The sequence below is a fragment of the Plectropomus leopardus genome, chromosome 21 (genome assembly GCF_026936395.1).
Source record: "Plectropomus leopardus strain MGB_pleo_1.0 chromosome 21, ASM2693639v1, whole genome shotgun sequence".
Lineage (NCBI taxonomy): Eukaryota > Metazoa > Chordata > Actinopteri > Perciformes > Serranidae > Plectropomus > Plectropomus leopardus.
In genome coordinates, this window is record NC_142196.1 from 26,593,075 (window position 1) to 26,614,092 (window position 21,018).

General features: G+C 38.0%; 1 protein-coding gene across 1 annotated transcript in view; it reads left to right on the top strand.

The window, feature by feature from the left end:
- Positions 1 to 1,325: 1,325 nt before the first annotated feature.
- The window catches only part of LOC121960512 (cullin-1), a 31,052-nt gene continuing 11,359 nt past the window's right edge, over positions 1,326 to 21,018 (top strand). The window contains exons 1-8 of the mRNA XM_042510250.2: positions 1,326 to 1,494; positions 13,731 to 14,141; positions 15,980 to 16,154; positions 16,257 to 16,424; positions 18,039 to 18,089; positions 18,831 to 18,921; positions 19,393 to 19,556; positions 20,688 to 20,850. Coding sequence (XP_042366184.1) covers positions 14,002 to 14,141; positions 15,980 to 16,154; positions 16,257 to 16,424; positions 18,039 to 18,089; positions 18,831 to 18,921; positions 19,393 to 19,556; positions 20,688 to 20,850 — 952 coding nt within the window. The 5' untranslated portion in view covers positions 1,326 to 1,494; positions 13,731 to 14,001. The remainder of the gene's footprint in view (positions 1,495 to 13,730; positions 14,142 to 15,979; positions 16,155 to 16,256; positions 16,425 to 18,038; positions 18,090 to 18,830; positions 18,922 to 19,392; positions 19,557 to 20,687; positions 20,851 to 21,018) is intronic.

The window sequence follows — 21,018 nt, forward strand, 5'->3', positions numbered from 1 at the left end:
GAACAGAGACGATGAGCACACGGCAGGTTGTGTAAATGATGACTGACGTCTGTTTGGGGAACAGCTGGCTCTCTGCAGGAATGACACATTCAAACGAAATTATGCTTTTACAGTCAGAGCAGAGCGATGCAAAATGCAGAGAGATGAGGTCACATCATTGGACAAATATCTTTGTTTTCATTGGGATGACTCTAAAGATTACAGTCTTTGCACAACACACACACACACACACACACACACACACTAAAGGACGGACAGCTAAATGTCAGCGTCGTGCGTCCGTCTCAGGCATGCATAATTAAAATGTCATATTAGGTGACTGAACATACAACTGCGCATGCGCCAGATAGATATTGCAATATCTGTAGTTGAAGCAGCTGTGATTGTTTTGTGCAGCCATGTTTGTAGTCCAACGGCGACGCCATTCGGTGACGCTGATGATGCGTTCAGGGAGTCCTCGCAAGCTCCGACGTTTCAATACCTGGAGAGGTGGAACTGGTATATTATGGGTTATATATTAAAAATCGCATAGACTATAAATTAAAAAATATTTAAAAAATCAATTTTAGTTTTTCATAATTCAAAATGTTGATTTTTTTCCCTCTTTTTTTCTAAAACAATTTTCAGGGGTTTTTTTGGGGGGTGGTCTTATTTTCTTTTCATTAACCAATGATTTTAAGGTTTGGTGTTGTATTTTTTTTTAGGATTTTTCTGCATTTGGTATACTTTTAATTCTTGAAATATGTTTTCCCAATCATACTTGTTTATTTACTTACTTGGTTTAAGTACTTTTCTATAAGTAAATGATCTGAACACTTCGCCCACCACTGTTTTCATTGTTTTTTGTTTGCTCTGTCTGTAGTGAGGTCTATATTTCTGTTTTTCTTGTGCTCTGTCTGTGGTGAGGTCTGTATTTCTGTTTTTCGTGTGCTCTGTCTGTGGTGAGGTCTGTATTTCTGTTTTTTGTGTGCTCTGTCTGTGGTGAGGTCTATATTTCTGTTTTCTGTGGTGAGGTCTATATTTCTGATTTCTGTGGTGAGGTCTATATTTCTGTTTTTGTGTGCTCTGTCTGTGGTGAGGTCTGTATTTCTGTTTTTGTGTGCTCTGTCTGTGGTGAGGTCTATATTTCTGTTTTTCGTGTGCTCTGTCTGTGGTGAGGTCTATATTTCTGTTTTTGTGTGCTCTGTCTGTGGTGAGGTCTGTATTTCTGTTGTCTGTGGTGAGGTCTGTATTTCTGTTTTCGTGTGCTCTGTCTGTGGTGAGGTCTGTATTTCTGTTGTCTGTGGTGGGGTCTATATTTCGGAGGGGCCCTGAACGCGGCATGATTCGGTGGCTGTGAGCTGATCTTTGTGAGCGGCGGAGCGGTCGCAGTTAGCAACGCAGAGCAAACACACACACACCGAGAGGAGCCGAAGACGGCGGCGGAGACAGCCTCTGGACCCCCCAAAATCACCAATACAGCGACTGAACGGTGACAGCGACAGCATTAAAATGGTAAGAAGACATTTCATAGCTGTGGACGTCACACCGTGGCGCTGTTTTTTAATGACAATCAATCTAGCCAGGAGCTAGCTGGCTAATGCTAAACGGCTAGCGGAGTGTTTTCCTGACTCATTATTGAGCAGCCCGAGAAGCTAGGCTGCCATTTTACACCAACAACACAAGCTGGTAGTCTCCTCCAACCGCTGCTGTTAGCTCAACCGAGGCGGCGTCTATCTTTAATACACTCCCAACACCACATATGTATCTAAACGACTTAAAGAAACGGCCCAAATTGAGGCTGTATTTTGATTCAATCCGCGCAGCGCCAGGTAGCCGAGCTACTTACAAGCTAACAGGCTAATCGAGAAGCTAATGATAGCTAGCAGTGTTGCGTAGCTGTGTTTGACTCCCTTCGCAGCTCAGCGTTGGGAAATCTCAACGTATATTTAAAAAAGCGGCAAATGTGAAGCTGTATTGTATTTATTGGCATGATTTTAGAGTCCCGAACTAGCTGACGGTGCCACGGTTTGTATTTAATCCGAGCAGATCGGCCGTCTGCCGCTGTGGAGCGAAGGGTAGTGATTTCTGACACGGACACAGGGCTCCCACACTCCTGGAATACCTGGAAAATACCTGGTGGACGCCACAATATAGGCCTTAAATAGTCTGATAAATAGGAAGGAAAAAAGGGACAAGTTTTCATCAAACCCAGGGTGATTAGTACCTGTCTGCTGGTGGAAAATATTGTCATTTGCTGGCTGTTTCTCTCATTTCTCTTTGGTTTATTTCGGGAAAACAAACAGTTGACATACCTGGTACAGGGTTCCCACAGTTATGGAAAACCTTGAATAGTTATAGAAGTTCATTAAAAGTCATGGGATTAGTAAATATCACTGGTATTTTTGGAAAAGTCATGACACACTGTTTGAGATTTTACTCCTGAAAATGTGCAGGAACTCTACTGGTATGCCATGGTTGTTATTCATATTTATTGATTTTTGTTAAAGTCCTTAGTAAATGCTTGACATTGTTGTGGAAAGTTGATAAGGTGTGGGAGCCCTGCAACTAATGTTTTATCATTTTTAGTTTTTTTCTTTAACTTTACACCTGTTTTCAATTATGTATCGACAGTTTTCTAAGACAGAGATAGAGTACTTAACAGCCACCTCATAATGTAATTAAGGGCTTGCATTTTAAGTAAGTTAAAAAGAACAGCATAGTGAGAATAGTTTTATACCAACATTGGCTGATTATGATAGATCTGAAACTCAGTTTTGAAACTTGAACAGGGCTCCCACTCTCCTGGAGTACCTGGAAAATACCTGGTGGTCACCAAAATTTAGGCCTTGATTAATAACATAAATGGGAGGGAAAAAAGTTTTTATAAAGCTTAATGATAAGAGTCCACCAGCAGGTGGAAAATATTGTCATTTGCTGACTGTTTCCCTCATTTCTCTTTGATTTTTTTAGGGAAAACAAATGGTTGGCATACCTGGTACAGGGTTCCCACAATCATGGAAAACCTTGAACTATTATAGAATTTCAGGAAAAGTCATGGAAGTAGTAAAATGACTGGAAGTTTTGGAAAAGTCATGGCATTTTTAACAGACAAAACTATTAGAGATTAAGATAAATTGCTGTTAAGTTTTCATACAATACTTAGCATTTGGAGTAAAGTATACAATACTATCTAATCTAATATTGTTGTATACTGCTTGTGCTTTAGTTTCATAGCAACACTGGCTGATAAAAATCATTTTGTGATGTAATTGGCAGTTGATTTAAAAAAGTGAATAAATTGCAATATATCACAGTTTATTATGTTGCAATACTCAGCGTGTTGCTACACTTGCAAACTCACAATAATATTGTATCATAACTTCTGTACAGAAATGATGTCTTATTGTGGGGCCTCCAGTGATTCCCGTCCCTAATGAGAAAATAGAAAATATTGTCGCTTTCTGACTGTTTCTCATTTATTTTTGATTTATATTGGGAAAACTCAGAGCTGGCACACCTGGTTGTTATAGCAATTGTTTTTTGGGGGGCTTTTGTAAATGCTTGACATTGATGCAGCATTTATTGAAAGGTGACATAGTATAGGAGCCCGGCAACTCATTAAAAATTGTGTTTTATCTGATGTTGTGTTTTTCACGTTTTCAATAATGTTTCTTCTTTTTTGTTTCCCTTGAATGATCAGGACTCCTCTTTTGGTTTCGGACTGTCTGTGTTGACAGTTAAGATATTATTTTCCTAAATCTTTTAGAGAAGTAAACAAAACAAACATTGACGGCTGGCATAGGTGGTTGTCTTTCATCGTTGATCAGGTGTAGAAGAAGGAGGCATAATTTAAGTCATTTTTTTAAGTATTTGTGCAGCTTTTTAACACCAAAATGTTGTCATTCTACACTTGTACAGGAAGTAATTGATATCTACGTCCCTATATGCACTGTTTTTAAAGTTGAAAGAAGTTGAAATCTGATATTTTTCAGCAGTATTGCAGATAAAGATACAAGGCCTAATACAAACACTGGCACAAACAATGTGAAACTTTTCAGAAGTTAAGTTTAGCTGATTTGAAGTAACATATTATGTTTCCAGTGTGACTTGTGACACATTACGAGAGGAAAAAAGGTTGCACTATATTTGACAGTCAAACAGAAGTAATTAAAACCAAGCTACAACTCTATAATATTGCTTTTTCAAGCTAATTTAAAGCTAACATTTGAAATTTCCCCCAATGGGGGATCAATAAAGGAATATTCTATTCTATTCTATTCTATTCTATTCTATTCTATTCTATTCTAATGTAACCCAGTATTGATTCAAAGTTGTGAGATCCATCAAATTCTATAATACATTTGGAAATTGTAGGAAAATGAGCATATGGAAACTTTAAATCTTTTAAAGTGAAAGTCAAGCCATTTGAGAAGAAAACTTGTTTTGATCTTCCTCGTTTGGACTAAATGTGACTTATGTTAATATTGTGGCACCTGAAATAGCATCATTTTTTTCCATTTGGCCTTGTCAGCTGCAGTTGCCACTCTTTTTGGAAGTCACACTGTTTATATTGAGATATGAGGTTTAGTTGTACACATGTAGACACGTCTTATCATGTCAAAATCAACCTACTTGATTAGGAATGTCTGTGTGTGTTAATACGCATGTGTGCTGGGTGGGCGAGTGTTGGTATTTAGAGTATTAAAGAACATCTGCTGTCCGATGATAATTTTGCATACATACCATGATAAAACAGCTGCAGACTTGTCCAATCTTGCATAGTTAGTTATTCAGCGGCTTAAAGACAACATTCATATCCTCGTGTAAATTTTCTCTATTATATCTCAGGGAATTTGTCAGTTTGAGGAGAAGCATGCATGTCAACCTTTATAGTGTAAAATAACAAAAAATACCATCTGCACCTCTGGTTGTCTTTTTATGGCAGTTTTATTTATGTGGAGACAAAGGTGTTTTATTTGTCTTGTGGAGTTGAGTAGAATACTGCATTTTTGATTTAGTGGGGAATGTCTCTTTTATTACTTTACTGATGTTTATACTACACGGAGCACATGTTGCACCTGATATGTCCTTTCGCAACAGCTCACTCAACACATGCCCAGTCTAGTAGACGAATCTTTTCTTTGCTCAACATCATACTGGCATGCATCAGTCTGCATTAGTGTTTGGCAGCGTAAAATCACTAGTGCTCCTTCCAGGGCAGCTCTATTGGCAAATCAGCTGTCTGTAAACATGCTGAAACAATGTGGTTGTAGGGCTGCACGATTATAATCCAAATTATTATTCTGATCAATAGTGAGATCACGGTTATTTATCATGATTATTCAAAAGCAAAAATACAAAATATTTTTAGTCAGGGATCCTTAAAAAGTCTTAAAAGTCATTGATTTCAATAATTTACAAATAAGGCCTTAAATTGATATTGAAATGTCTTAAATAAGTCTTTCAATTTTTTTTTAAATTGCTATGAAATGGAAAGTAGATTTTAAAAGATTTTTTAATAGTGTTTTCTGACTTTGCAAATTAAAACCTCACAATAATGTGTCTCTCCTCTTTAAAAAAAAAGAAAAACTGAATGCTTCTAGCAGTAATGCCACACAGATAAGGATAGATTAACCAATATCAGCACTGTCTGCATTCACTGTGAATGACATTAGGAAGTGCATTTTTAACTAAAACTGCCAGTCAAGTCAATATTACAAGGTATACAAGGCTAAGTGTAATTTATGCACACAAAAAAAACTTTGCTATCAGCAAGAAAAATGGCCAACAAATTTCCCAATTCTTTTCAACGGTTTGATGGAGAAAAAAAGTTCTGTTTACATAATAAACATAAGCATATGTCCTTAATCCAGAGTAACTGATATCAGTTGCATTTTGTTTCTTTGCTAAAAAAATTGCCAAAACTTTTAATCTAAAACATGCCTCCCCCCCCAAAATTAGTGGTGAAATAAATTGAAATTACAGTCATTTAAAGTTTTATACCCCTCCCTCAGCGCTTAAAAAATTATTTGACATGAGCTTCCTGAGCTGTATTTAAATATTTAGTTCTAATTCTGTTGTTAATTCATATTTTGATAAAATAAATATATTTTAAAAAGTTATAATGTAGTGATGAAAAAGAATAAGGAGTTTCAGTCATCATGTCAGAGGATGCATGGTCTTTCATGGTCTCTCCTGAGGATTTTAAGTGATATCCGCCATGACCGAGCTGTCCTACCTCCTTCTTTACCTGGTCTGACCCGTCCAGGTCTGTCTGCTTAATATGTGCATGGTGCTTTGATGTGACGGCGCTGAGGGCAGTCATTGTAAAGCCAATCCAACGAGGCAGTGACTCCCTGCTTTGGCTGGTCGTCTGAATGCTGAGCAGAGCGACAGAAATCAAAAGCTGCTTACACTAATGAAATATCCTCCCTCGCTGCCTAACCCGGCACACGATCGCTTTGCGTGCACACACAAACACACGCACACCTTACAAGCATGTCAGTGTTGAAGAAGTGCTTGTGATTCATCTGGAGCTTCATTGTTCCTCGTGACTCACCCTCACAGTTTGATGGTTTTGTTTTGGTCACTAAACTCAGATTGAAGGGATGGAGATCAAAACCAAGGTTTGTGTTTGTGTTTATTTTGCTGCATTCAGGGTTCCCACAGTCATGGAAAACTTGAAAAGTCATGGAACTACCAAAAACCCTTGCAAATTTTGTAAAAATAATGGAAATGTGTAGTCTGTAACACATTGCATAATATAACATAATGATGAAATAATTACATGTGGTTGCCAGTGAAATGTAGCTGTAATATTTTGTCGATGTGTGCCAAGGTTTTGTTTTTAATTATAGTTCCCTCATTTTCTTCCTGTGTCCGTCTCTCCCCTCGTGAATTCCTACTATGCATGTCAAATAATTTTTTAAGCCTTTTTGGCTTTCAGAGAGGTGCACACAACTTTAAATGTCTGTATCTAGTATTTATTTTGCTGTTGATTTTTTTAATAGGCAAATCTTTAGCTTTTTGGGGGCTATTTTTTTTTAATGAAACTTTAAAAATTGAGATTTTCTTTCTCTTTTTAAAAAAATGGGAGATTTCATTTCTTAATTTTTTTTTTGAGAAAACAGGATTCCAAGGAATATTTTCTTTAAAAAATGTTTTTTTTTTTTTTTTAATTTTAGGTGACTTGTTTTCCTTTAAAAAACTTTGCTGATTTTTTAAAAGTAGAACTTAATTAATTTTTTCCCGTAACGTATAAAAGACGCTGTGGGACACTGAAATTATGCTTGAATAGAGTTTGAATCTTATATGTTTGAAAAATGCCGGGAAAATGGTTAAGGGGGAAAAAATCGGGGTCCTTTAAAAGCCTTGGAAAAGTTTTGAAATTTTGTCCATGACCATGTGTGGGAACTCTGTGTGTAATTGTTTTTGTTGTAAATGTAGGGTATTAGGTTGGCGAGTCCGGTCAGGACACACGGTGACCAGGGTAATCAGATTTACCAGGCTGAGCTGCTTTTTTCGCCCACGAGCACCGCTCTCTCTCTCCGTCGCTCTCCGTCTCTCTCCACCACTCCCTGCATCCTTCCCGTGCAGACACACTCTGGTTCCTGAGTCGTAGCAATACCTACTGCACCAAAGCAGGATTCCCACGGTCACGGGAAGCCAGGAAAAATCATAGAAAAATTTTGAAAAATCATTGAAATGTGTGTAATAAATTAAATTACATTAATGTAGAACAACAGTGAATTAAAAAAAATGAAAAGAATTCTTTAAAACGTTAAAAATGATTATATTTCTTATTTTTAACAACAAATTTTTAGTAGAAAAGACATTTGCTTTCTTTTTCCCCCCAATTTTGGCCATTTTTCTAAAGAAAAAATGTATTAAATTTATTAAATAAAATGTGTTTGGGTGTTTTTTTTACCTTCCAATGTTAACTGCTACCAACCTATGTGTTGGTCAAACCAGTAGATTTTTTTAAACCCCTTTTCCATTCTTGTTATTATTTAAATTGCTCTGTAATAATAATAATAAGACCCGTTTATGAGTCACCTGTCACTTCAGAGACTTCAGTTTGTATCATGTACTTGCAAGACTGCCGCCATGCCAAATTTTAACTTGTGCATTCTAGAAAGATACTTATATAAACATGTAATACAAATGAACAAACAGAAAAAGATGAAACTTCAACAGAATGACAATAACAAAAATAGATGATAACCTAAACTCAATGAATAGATTCAAATTAGCAACAAGAATTTGCATCTTACGTGTTCGAAAAGGAGAAGGAGAAGGAGGAAGTATAAACGTATTATTTCCTACTTTTTCTCAGTTAATTTGTGAACTTCATCTCCAACATGCATTCAGGAGAAATGGTCACAAATGCAGTGATTTTGTTAGAGTTCTGTAATGAATGACAAGAAAAAGTATCTAATCTTCACATTTTTGAAGCTAAAAATCTGTGTGAATTGGATTTTTGTTTGAAAAATGAATTAAACCACTTAACAGTCATCAAAATAGTTGCTCTGTCTCAGTGACTGTGTTACTCGTCCAAAGTGTTTCTTAAATATATTCATAATTTCAAGATTTTGTGAAGTTAAAAGAATAAAATAGATGTTTTGCTTCTCCCAGCTAACTGACTCAATCATAAACATAAACAGGTCCATTAGTGTGTCAGCAGCACTTGTTGACAGACACATATAAGCTAGTCGTTCCCCGAAAAGAGCATGTTCCCTGAAATGAGTCACGACCTTTAAACTTTGTCGCCTTCCTGCCGCGTGTGAAGGAGAAACGTGCCGACCATGGCGCCGCTGACGATGAAGACAGGAGTCCTGTTTCACAACAAACTCTCTAGAAACCACTCACCAAGCCTCCCTCTTCATCCTGACTGTAGGTCAGACTCTGTAGTGAGACTCACATCTGAAACCTTGTGGTGTGGGAATCTGAAATCTGATCCCGGTGCTGCCGTGAAGGCCACCTTTCTCCCCCACCAGAGAATAGACACACAGGAGACACAGAGAGTGAACGCCCTACCTTCCCGTAGTCAAACGGCTACTTGCAGGTATTGTCTGCCCCAGTTGCCATGGTAACACCTCAGGTAGGGTTGCCTTTTCTGAGTTTTCTGATGAAGAGGAGCGGAGGCAGGTCTAGAGTCTGGGCCGAGCTGTGTGAGCTCGCTGCTGACAGGTCAGGCATCCTGATACTGATCAAGCCGGTGCGAATGGGTTTAACGTGGCAAGTTTTTTTACCTGAGATTGGAAATTGGTAGTTGGACGATTGTGGAACTGGAAGTTTTGTATGTCCGACTCTCAGCTGTTTATTTACAATAACTTCAGGGTAGAAAACAGCTGCTTTACACACATACATACAATCGAGCGGTGCTGAGCAAACACCAGACTCTACCGCAGCCTCCATCAGCTTCTGTAGGAGGCAAAGAGGAGACAAGATTCAAACAGAGTACACTTGAACTTGAGTTTTATTTAAGGTGGTTAAAATATGTTTTGCTGTGACCTCGTCCACAGCAGGACATCGCTTAGCTTGTGTGCCAGTGTTGTGGGACTGTACTTTATTTATCAGAGGAGTGGGGTGGCTGGGGTGTGACTTTTTTTATTTAAAATAAATATACTACCCTTTTAAGTCATATGTCCCTCACCTAAGCCAAAATTAAAAACTCCAGACCCTCCTCAGTGCTTATATATATATATTTTTTTAAAAATGCCTGACCTGTTTTGCAGCACCCTTTCCCCTCTCATACGTGACGAACTGTTCCTATCTGTAAACAACAATGGAGGCCGGGCGGCGTCTAGGAGCACGCGCAGGGCAGTCCAGTTAAACTGAGGTGTTTATACGACGGAATAGCTCGATTTCCAACTCAATTATCTGGGTGTGTTAGTCTGATTTCGAGATATTTGATTTAGTCCGATTTCAGTCGGACACACATGTTAGTGCGTTTTGAAAGTCCAGTTTTTATCGGACTAACAATAGTTTGACTTTTTCTAACATCATGTAAATGCATTGACTGTGGAGGCCTTGTGGTCTTTAAAGAAAGTGAACTGGTTGCTGATTAGATGTTTAAACTGGCTTGAGATTTTGTGCTCTCCAGTTTCAGCTTGCAGGGAGACCTGTGTGTTGATGTTGCCAAGAACTGCTGTTAGTAGACACATTTGGAAGTCTGGCTTTGGTTAAAAAGTGGCAGATTTCTTTGTAACCAAGACTTTTTTGATTGTGATTGTTGCAGCAGGTGAAGCAGAGATGTAGTTTTGCGTGTTGTAGTTGGTGGAGCACAGTGGCAGCAGGCTGCAGCTGCAGTGATGTGGTCAGTCTGTGGCAGCGGGGGGAAGGGATGCTGGAGACGGAGGCTGGGCGTGGAGAGGACGACAGATTTCAGTGACTGATGAAGGCCCGGTCTAAGTCTTGATGTGCCCGAAGCTTACTGCTGTGTCACGGCTTTCCCTCTGCCTCAGTGCTTCTCTTTATCATCCTGCCCACAGTGTTGCTCGGGGAACTCAAAGTAGAACGTGTGCTGCAGCATTTGATGTGAAAAATCGTACCGTGCAAGAGTTTTTCTACAATGGGTAATCATATTTTGTAGTTTTTGAGAAATAGTTTGGCAAGAAAATGAATGTAGACAATTTTTGTCGTTGAGAAAACAGGAGGGTGCACGGGGATAACATGTCGACTGCTGAAACTAAACTGAGTTTTTTCATAATCGTTTGTCATTTAGTTCCCAAAAATGTCAGACACTCACTGGTTTAATATTTATGCTGGTGACATGCTGATATTATTGTGACAGGGTCGAATGGTGAGCAGCCGGGAAAAAACAATCGATATTAACTGAAATTTTCTCCTTTGGATCACAGGACCCTTTATTGAGTCAAATCACATCATAGCATGGCAGACTTTGTGATATTAAAAAATATCGTACTGTTGTCCAAAGAATCAATATATCATATTATGATGAAAGAAGTGATTCACACCAATATTAAGGAAGATTAGTACGTTTTGTGTTTGGGGAAGATTGTTTGGATAGGACAACAAAAATGGTAGAAAGCAGAGTGGAAATGATTTGATTGATCGATTGGGGAAAAGAATTGAATCAGCAACTACAGTGCTTTGTTGACGAGTTTTTCAATTTGCTCCTTCATATTGCCTCATGATAGTAAATTGTATATCTTCTAAACATTTTGTTCTTACCATTTTTATAATGTTTTTCCTCAAACAAGATCATTGCTAGTTGTGTTTTTTGTTTTTCTGAACATGCCATATGAATATCCAAATATAGTAAAAATGTTATGAGCAACAAACGCACACATTTGCTGTCTTATTTAAAGACCCACATTTCAGTTTCTTGTCTTCCCACGTCTCTATAAGCGGCAGCAGATCTGTAGCTGCCGTATCGGTGAAACCGCTCACACGTCTCAAGTGTTCATTCATTGTGCGGCGTCAACAGGGACAGGAAGTAAACAGAGCAGGTCACTCAGCTTCCTCCCCCTTCCACCAACAGACTATTGCACTTGGGTCACGTCCTGAGTCTCTGGCCCTAATAGCTGTGAACGTCCAGAGACGGGCAGCGCTGCATGCCTGGTGCTTCTAAATATAGCAGCGCTGCCTACATGTACACAGCAGTTTCTACCGCTACACCCTGCCTTCAGATTCTCTGCTTCTTTCAGGCTGTTTTTACACAGCGAGACCTTTGATTTTCTCTTTTTTATGACTGTTCTCAGTTGATCTGGGATATTAAAACAAACTCGCAGTGAAGTTTTAGCTGTGTAATAAAAACAACAGTGTCATATCTCAGTTTGGTACCTGCATGTTTTAAACACAATATGAGCCCTTAAATATTAATGTGTATCTCATTATCAGCAATTTTTTTGTTTTCATGTAGAGAGACCAAAATTATCACAGTTATAAAAGACATAAAGTCTAATTGCTGTCATGGCATCATTGGTTGATTTGAATTGGATTTGCAACTGATGATATTTTTTTTAATCATTATTCATTTCATTAATCAACCTTTACAAATATTTTTTGATTCGAAATAATGTAAGAAAACATCAAAAATATGCCCCATAACTGAAGGTGACAACTTCAAGCAGTCAAAAAACCCACAAACATTCAGTTTTAAATGAACTAAAATAGAGGAAAGCTTGTATGTAAAGATTGTATGTATGGTATGTAAAAGCTGATATGATACAATTACTGTCTCTCTCTGTCCGCTACTTAATTAAGAACAGATTGAAGATTTTTACTTTGAACTTTTAAAGAGTTTACTGACTGTTGATCAGTGTCCAGAAAGCCTAATTGTTTCCACTCTGCTTCAGTTTATTAAAACAATAAAACATGATCAAATACACAGTACCAGATTTTTTATTGGTACTTTGTTCACAAATAAGATATCCCTGCCTGGTGTGAAAGTCTTTTAGTCTTTTCTCTCTCTTTTCACTCTGTGTGTCTCATCTTTCCTCTTTCTCTCTCTGTTGCTTTAAAGATGTCGATGCTTCAAACTGTGGCGTTCATTTACCTTCTCCTCTTGTCTCAACTGCGGGGATGAAATTACAGCTTCAGGTCTTTCAATTGGCCTTAATGATGTGGCTTCCTTAGACTGTCATCAGTGTCACCGGTAAACCGGCTACGTTTACTCTTGTGATTGTGACCAAACGTCACATTCGACGGGTTGGGGGATCAATTCACAAATGAAAAAAAAATATTTTTGTTTATTGTTAAGAAAATCATATTGAAAACAGAATTTAGATGCAAAAGCACCAGGGATTTCCATTCATTCATATATTTGTGGCCGCTTACCATGATCAAAACATCTGCTAATATGTAATTATTTTATATTTTTATTAGGAGCACAATTAGAATATATACATCATTCAGGCATTCTTTGCACCCCACTGTTGGAGCGCAGAGTGTATTCTGGGCACAGATGGAGCAACAGAACGTCAAAGAAAGTGAGAATGAAACAGAGAAACTGGGTGCAAATGTTTGTATTCCATTGATCTGATCAGCAGCTCTGGCTGAATCCACACAGCAGAATTAGAGACTCCAACTGCTGCTGAAGAAAGAGGGTGACCGACTTCTGGTATAAAGCCTCGCTAGCGTGAATGGCGGTCTGAAGTCTTTCTGGGCCCATGGGCATCACATGGCCGACTTGGACGGTGTAATGCCACTGTGTAAAATTTGCATCGGAGCCTGACGCACCTCCTTGGGGCTTGGGACGCATACACAAAGATAAAAACAAACAAACAAAAAAACAGTTAGCTGGAATTTTGAACATGATATCTTAAAGATAACATTTTCATTCATTCAGGTATTTTGTGGCTTGTTTGTAAAGAACACACACTTCAGCTTTTGTTTCTAGATGAGGCTTTTGGACGAATGCGTCAAAGTAAAATTGTCGGTTGGTGTCCAGAATGGAGCTTTGTGGACTGGGCGCCGTCCTGACTGGACTGGTGCAGGCGTTGAAGTGGACTAATCTGTTATTAGCTGGGTGACGTCAGGGTGTGGTCAGCACTTGTGTGGACAGGGATCAGAGCCAGGTGTCAGCACATAAGACCTTAGGAGTGACCTGGCTTCCTGCTGACACACTGCTGAGGAAGCTAAGGATTCCCTGAATTTTGATTCTGGGATTTTAAATAAATCCGATGAATCACGAGTCCTCTTCAAATTTTTATGTAGGTTGTTTCTTTGTTATAAAGGTTTTTAATCAGAATGTGTTTTGTCTCCGTCTTGTTCTGTTGCAGGTCATCTGGTGAGGGGTGCCAAAGCTTTTAGCTGGAGGAGTGGCAGACACCGCCACCCAGGCGTGCAGAGTGGGACTGCATCCCGCCTTGTAACCGACGACCAGCTTCCCGAAGCGCTGCCGCAGCTGCCAGATGGACTGCGCACTCTGAGAGCAGAGCGAGCCAGGTCACCGAAACCAACAGAGGAGAGGAGCCGGGGGGAGCACGCCCACCGGAGCAGGAAAGGGAGGGCATTGTTCGGCAGGGAGAGGAGAGGACGAGGGGCTCCACGATGTCGTCAAACAGGACCCAGAACCCCCACGGACTGAAACAGATAGGCCTGGACCAGATATGGGACGACCTGCGGGCTGGCATCCAGCAGGTCTACACGCGGCAAAGCATGGCTAAGTCACGCTACATGGAACTCTACACGTATCCTGTCAGAGCGGGGAGGTTGACGCTGTGAAGCTGTGATTGTGGGTTTGAATGTTGGGTGGAAGGATTACCTGATGAATCTGATGAAAATACTGTGATTTTTGCGTGCAAAATGCAGAAAATTGTTTTGGTTTGCATGCACAAAATCTGCTATTAAAAAAAGTTAATCAAAACATATCATATCACATCCAGACACGAAAACACAACAGAAGCTACGTTAACCCTTTGAAATATGAGTTTATAGCAACTAGCTGAAAGAGGGCATACCTCCAGCTGCGGTGGTGGAGTCGAACAGACTTCATCCTGTGACATTTTGGATGTGGCACAGCAAGGGGGGCACTTTAAAACATTCATCACCCCACACCGTGGTGACACAGAGCTGGTTGAAAATCGTTAAAGTGTGTCTTTAATAATAATAATAATAATAATAATAATAATCACAAGTAATTTGCCAGTTGTTGAGTCGGTTGCCTCCGTCGCTTCTTGTTGTCGTTTACTTTGTGACACTGGCTCGCTGCTTCCTTCTCTGTAAAACCAAACCTGTTTTATAGTTGTTTGCTCTGATAATGAGTTACAACTAAAGGACACCCAGCAGGCCAGAGTCCTAAATACAGGAAGCAAACCTTTGCTTCAAAGAACCATCTACATAATCACTGATCCCAGAGGGTTTGAGTCTAAAATTTATTTCATTTATAAAAAAAGGGAAGTCAAACTTCTGGATTTTTGAGCTACCAGACTAACATAATCCTCCTGTAAACATGCAGACTGCACAGTGTGCATGATGTGAGTGTAAAGGACATGAACAGATGATTTTCTCTGAGGGCACATTTTGTTGTTTGACAACCTCGCTTCCTGTTACGCACCTTTCCCAGCGCTACAGGATGTCATCATTTCCCTAAAGTACAAAACGCACCCAGCCATATAATCTGAGAACTGTAATCCCATCCCGTCAGGCAGAAAGAACAACGCTCATCTAAACTTTATACAAGCCACAATCTGCGAAGGCAATGATCAACTTGGCAAGAAATGTCCCAGAAATTGCAAGAAATTAGTAAAAGGTGATGCGAAAATTACTTAAAGAGGAGAGAATTATTAGAAGATTCTCCAAAAAATAAAAAAAGACAATGATACATAATAACAGGAAAAAAAAATATTATTATTATGTTTTTATTTTTTATTTTAGTTTTTTTATTAGTTTTAAAAAAGAGTGGGTAGGGGGATATCAGTAAATTATCCCAAAGAGGGAAAAATGTCCATAAAATTATATTTATAAATATAATAATTTTATATTCAAAATTTTTTTACAGAAAAAAATATATGACAAAATATCTAAAATAAAAATGTTTTTTAATTTTTTTTTTAAATTTTAGTTTTTTAATTTTTATTATTTTTATTATTAGAAAATTATCCAAAAAATAGGGAAAGATCTCCATAAAAGCTATATTCATAAGTATAATGTTATATTTTTGAATTATAGTACAGAAAAATTATGAAATACCTAAAATGAATCCTTTTTTCAGCACCTTATTCTGGGACATTTTTGTGTTTGGTTTTAACTTTTTTTTTCTTTTTTGTTCATTTTCAGGTCATTTTCTTGTGACTTTATTTTTTTAAACAAATTTTCTTTTACTCACTTTTGAGCCACGTCGTTTTAAATTGCTCATTTCCTTTTTAAGAAAAGAAAACAATTTGTATCCAAATGTGTAAATGCTCGTGAAAGACATATGAACACCGCAAAAGAAAGCTGATGTGGATGGAGGTTGACCTCAGATTTTTGCAACACGTTAGTGTGATGTGTTACCGTCTCTGTTTATATTCCTTAACCCTCCCTGCAGACATGTATATAACTATTGTACCAGCGTCCACCAGTCCAGCCAGGGCCGGGGCTCCGTGCCTCCAGCCAAGCCCTCCAAAAAGTCCACCACTCCAGGTGGGGCTCAGTTTGTAGGCCTGGAGCTCTACAAGCGACTCAAAGAGTTCCTGAAGAATTACTTGACCAGCCTGCTCAAGGTGAGTCCAAACACTTGAGGAAACTTTAAAACTTCACACTGCATTTGACCAAAAATCTCCTCCTGTCCTTGTTTTGACTTTCTCCTCTGTTTTTCACGTTAGGATGGTGAGGATCTAATGGACGAGTGCGTGTTGAAGTTTTACACCCAGCAGTGGGAGGATTATCGTTTCTCTAGTAAGGTCCTCAACGGGATCTGCGCCTACCTCAACCGCCACTGGGTCAGACGAGAGTGTGATGAGGGACGCAAGGGAATCTATGAGATTTACTCGGTACGTCTAATATCAGCTTCTGCAGGTGCTTTTGAGGTCACAGCACTTTATTTTATGTTGCATTATATGACAAAAATGTAGCAAATATTTACAATACTGCAATAGCTTTTCACAGCAGTGTAAATAAAAAAATACAGAGGGATGGACTGTTAAATATAAATGCAAAAAATGGAATAAAAAAAATTTAAAACATACTTAGGGGATTTCTAAATACCCTGGTATACCGTAATACCACCCAAATCTATGTTACTTAAATCAGGTGATACATATAGACCATCTATACATATATGCAGATACATTTTATGCAGCCTCTTATTTGACCTTTATTTTTTAAGATATCTTGGATGCTTATTTTCAGACAAGGTCACAAAACAGTTATTTTCCAGGTCCATAAAGTAAATGTTTGTATACTACATAAATAATGTCATGGATTTGGGGTTATTTGAAAAAAGTGTTCTAAAATGTAAGAATTTGATGCTTTTATTTGTCATTCATTATAATAAACTGAATAGCTTTGGATTTTTGGTGTGATGGTCTGATAAAACAGACCAGTTGACGTCACTTTGGGCTCTGGGAAATTACTCAGAGTTTTATTGACAAAACAATTAATTGAGAAAATAATGGGCAGATGAATCGATAATGAAAGTAATTGCTAGAAGCAGCACTAATCACAGTGGAGGTTAAGTGAATGCTGGAGGTGAGTTTGGATGTAAACAGGTATTTTTAGCTTCTAATCTGAAGACTTAGACATGCTGTTTAAAAGAAGTGAAATTCATTTTTGTTTTGTTACAGAGCAGGAAAGACGCTAACATCCACCCATAACTGCGTCTCTCTGTATTAGTGTCCAACCAATCTTGTTTTTTGCTTTTTGCATTTATAGTAAAAATGAAAATCTTACTGTTAATATTTAAAATTTGGAATATAACAAACTCCAACACAAAACTTTATTTAAATTCCTTTAGCTAATGTTTTATTAAAACTTAAACTTTCAACATCATATACAACAAATTTAGCAACTTTTTCTTTAATAAAGTCAAGTGAAAATTTAAATTAAAGAATGAATAAATAAAGATAGCTCCCTGAGGTTTTACACTTTCTTTAAACTTTTTAATGAATTAATCTTATCGGTGATCATTAAAACAAAATGCAGATACAGATAATTAGTTGGTTATAATGTGGCAAGCGTGGATTCCCAATAAGTGCAGCCAAATTTCAGCCTCCGAGAGCAAAAATGACATAACTAAAATCTCTGAGGTTGAAACTTAGACTCGTCGACTTGTCTAAAAAATTGAGCACAATGTAATCCTTAAGTTAAATAAACATTGTCTGAAAATAAATTATGAGCCATTTGAATTTAAAACCTATTTCACCAGAATATGATGAAGTTAAAGAGAACAGAAAGAGGCCTTTGTGATTTCTGCTTTTTACCAATAATATGACACAAAGATTCGCCCTGCAGGACCTTAAAAGTCACTTAAAACTCATTTAATTTGGGCTGATATGGATCATGCTGATGAAAGGGAACAGAGACGAGTAAACACGCGGCCTGAAGTCTTGACCTTTTGTTAACCGTCTCATTCTTCTCTCCTCTCCGGCTCTGCTGTTTCCTCCCAGCTGGCACTTGTGACCTGGAGGGAGTGTTTATTTCGACCTCTCAACAAACAGGTGTGTTTAGTTTCTTTTTATAGAAGTGGAGTGAGAAATACCAAAGATTCAGATCACCAAACTGAGTGTTATTTTGTTGTTGTTCAGTTTTGTTTATGTGCTTGAAAGTTGCCTTTAAACCTTTGAAACCTGAGCAAATAGGATTGATTTCTTTCAAAAACATGTGATGAAGGCAGTGAGCAAATTAAGAAGATGACTCCAAAATTAGCAAGAAATTTGGAAAAAAAAATAAAATAAAATAAATAAATAAAGTTAAATAAGTAAAAAAAAAAGTACAAGAAATTTACCTTACAAAAAATAAAAATAAAATAAAGATAGAAATAAAATAATTATGTAATATTTAATATAGAATCATCTCCATAGAAATACACTTTTCTGATTTATCAGATGATTAAGTGAATGCTTTATTTCTTTGGATCATGTCGTTTCTGAAATAAAATATAATGAGGGGAAAAAGGATGATACTTTACTTTAGTAAATCTTTCCCTAGCTTAAGAAAATAAAAAATCTAAATCTACTAATTTCTTGCCATTTGTGGGATATTTCTTGCCAATTTGATCATTGCTTTTCCCCGTGTTTTTGAAAGAAAATCAAACTAATTTGCTCCGTGTTCAAAGGGTTTAAATCCTTGTGAAAGGCGTGTGAACGCAGCACAAGAAAAGTGATCTATCTATCCTGGTTTCAAAGGGTTAAACTTTATTACGGCAGCTAACAGGAGCTAATGGAGTCTCTGTTTCCCAGGTAACAAACGCCGTGCTGAAGCTGATAGAGAGAGAGAGGAATGGGGAGACCATTAACACCAGACTGATCAGCGGTGTGGTCCAGTCTTATGGTAGGTCAACAAGTACAGAGAAGAAATACAGAGAAACGACCAGCTGTCGCTGGCAGACACAAGATAAAGCAGGAAGTCGTAAACTTGTTGCTTAGCTTTCATGTCGGACTCCAGCCGACCGACGTGTAACACGCTGACAATGAAAACGTACCGAATTCACCTGTAAAAACCCAAGATTTTGTTTGGCGAAGCTGTGAGACGACGTTTAACGTGACTTGATCAGCTGAAAATGTATTTTAATACTGAAGTTTGTTTTTACTGTGAAGGTTTTGTGAGATGTTGAATATCACTAAATATTGAAAGTCAGTCAAGGTTTTCCAAAGAAGTTGCGTTTTACTCTCATGACCAATGCAGTTTTTGAAAATATTCAGTTATTCCCCTTGACTATGAAATTATTAGATAGAACCAACTTGAGTGACTGAGGAGGTAACATCACAGAGCTCGTCATTAATACCTGTCCTCCCTCTGCAGTGGAGCTCGGCCTGAACGAGGAGGACGCCTTCGCCAAAGGCCCCACGCTGTCCGTGTACAAAGAGTACTTTGAGTGTCAGTTCCTCACCGACACAGAACGGTTCTACACGCGTGAGAGCACAGAGTTCCTGCAGCAGAACCCCGTCACCGAGTACATGAAGAAGGTAGACGCTCTTTTCACTTCACCTACACGCAGCTACCGGTGAATGAATGAATGATGAATCAGGCTTCCTGTGGATCGTTAAAAAGCCTTTAAAGGCACTGAATTAATTAATGTTAAAAAAAAAGGCCTTAATTTAACTTTATTTAAGTGTCTATAATGTTCTGGTTACATTACGCAAACATACGTACACAATAATAATGACAATAATATCTACAATATTCTGATCTTGCTACATATACTCATATATGCATACATGCACCCACACACACACTTTCATGTGTTATACATACATATTTACACACATGCACGTAATAATAATAATAATAATAGTAGTAATAATATCTAAGTATACTAATAATACATATACCATACACACGCATATATTCATATATACATACAACATTTGCACATCTTGGGTCTTGAATAAGAATTTGATTGGTATTAAAATATGTGAAATTTATCTGTAAAAATGCTAAGACATGGGAGGAAGACCTTTATGAATCGTTTTGTTTTCTGATGTGTTTTAAAATCTCAAAGGTTATCGGTAACATCAAAAAAATATCATATGCCTCCACATCAGTGTCTCCAAAAATCACAATTTATGTTGCAATTCACATTTTACAGTTATGAATGAATGAATCAGAGTTCCTGTGGATTTTTAAAAAGTCTTAAAAGGCATTGAATTCATTAATGTAAAAATAAGGCCTTAATTGGTATAAAAATGTGTTAAATTCATCTGTAAAAAGTCCTAAAAATGCTAAGACATGGGAGGAAGGACTTTTTGAATTTCTGATGTTTTATTGCAAAATCTCAAAGTTATTGGTCAGCTCAAAAAATGCCTCCACATCAACATCCCCAAAAATCCTGATTTATGTTGCAATAAAAACTGCGACAAAATTCTTTCCTACCCTCAGTGATTGATGTCAGTTATGGTTTTTGAAAAATTGGTTTAAAATTTCATTCCGAGTGGCATTAAAAAGTCTTAAAACTCTGAAACTTCACTAATCTGCAGCGACCGTGGAGCGTATGAATGAAACTCAGCAGGGTGGATTTTCTGAGAGAGTTGCTTGCAACATTCAAACTATGAGCGCGGGTGATTATGTTGTCAAATTAAAGATTTTTAACCCTTTAGGCGGAGGCTCGTCTGCTGGAGGAGCAGCGGCGTGTGCAGGTTTACCTCCATGAATCCACTCAGGACGAGCTGGCCAGGAAGTGTGAGCAGGTCCTCATAGAGAAACACCTGGAGATCTTCCACACCGAGTTTCAAAACCTCCTGGATGCCGACAAGAATGAAGGTGCCATTTTTATTTTAGTGTTTGCGTGTCGTCACGTTATTTGTTCCTCAGATTAAACCGTAACATCAAGGCTTCAACTCATGATGACAAACCCTTTGAGACTGAAGCAAACTGGTTTGATTTCTTTCAAAACGTGGGAGGAAGGCAATTAGGAGAAATGACCCAAAA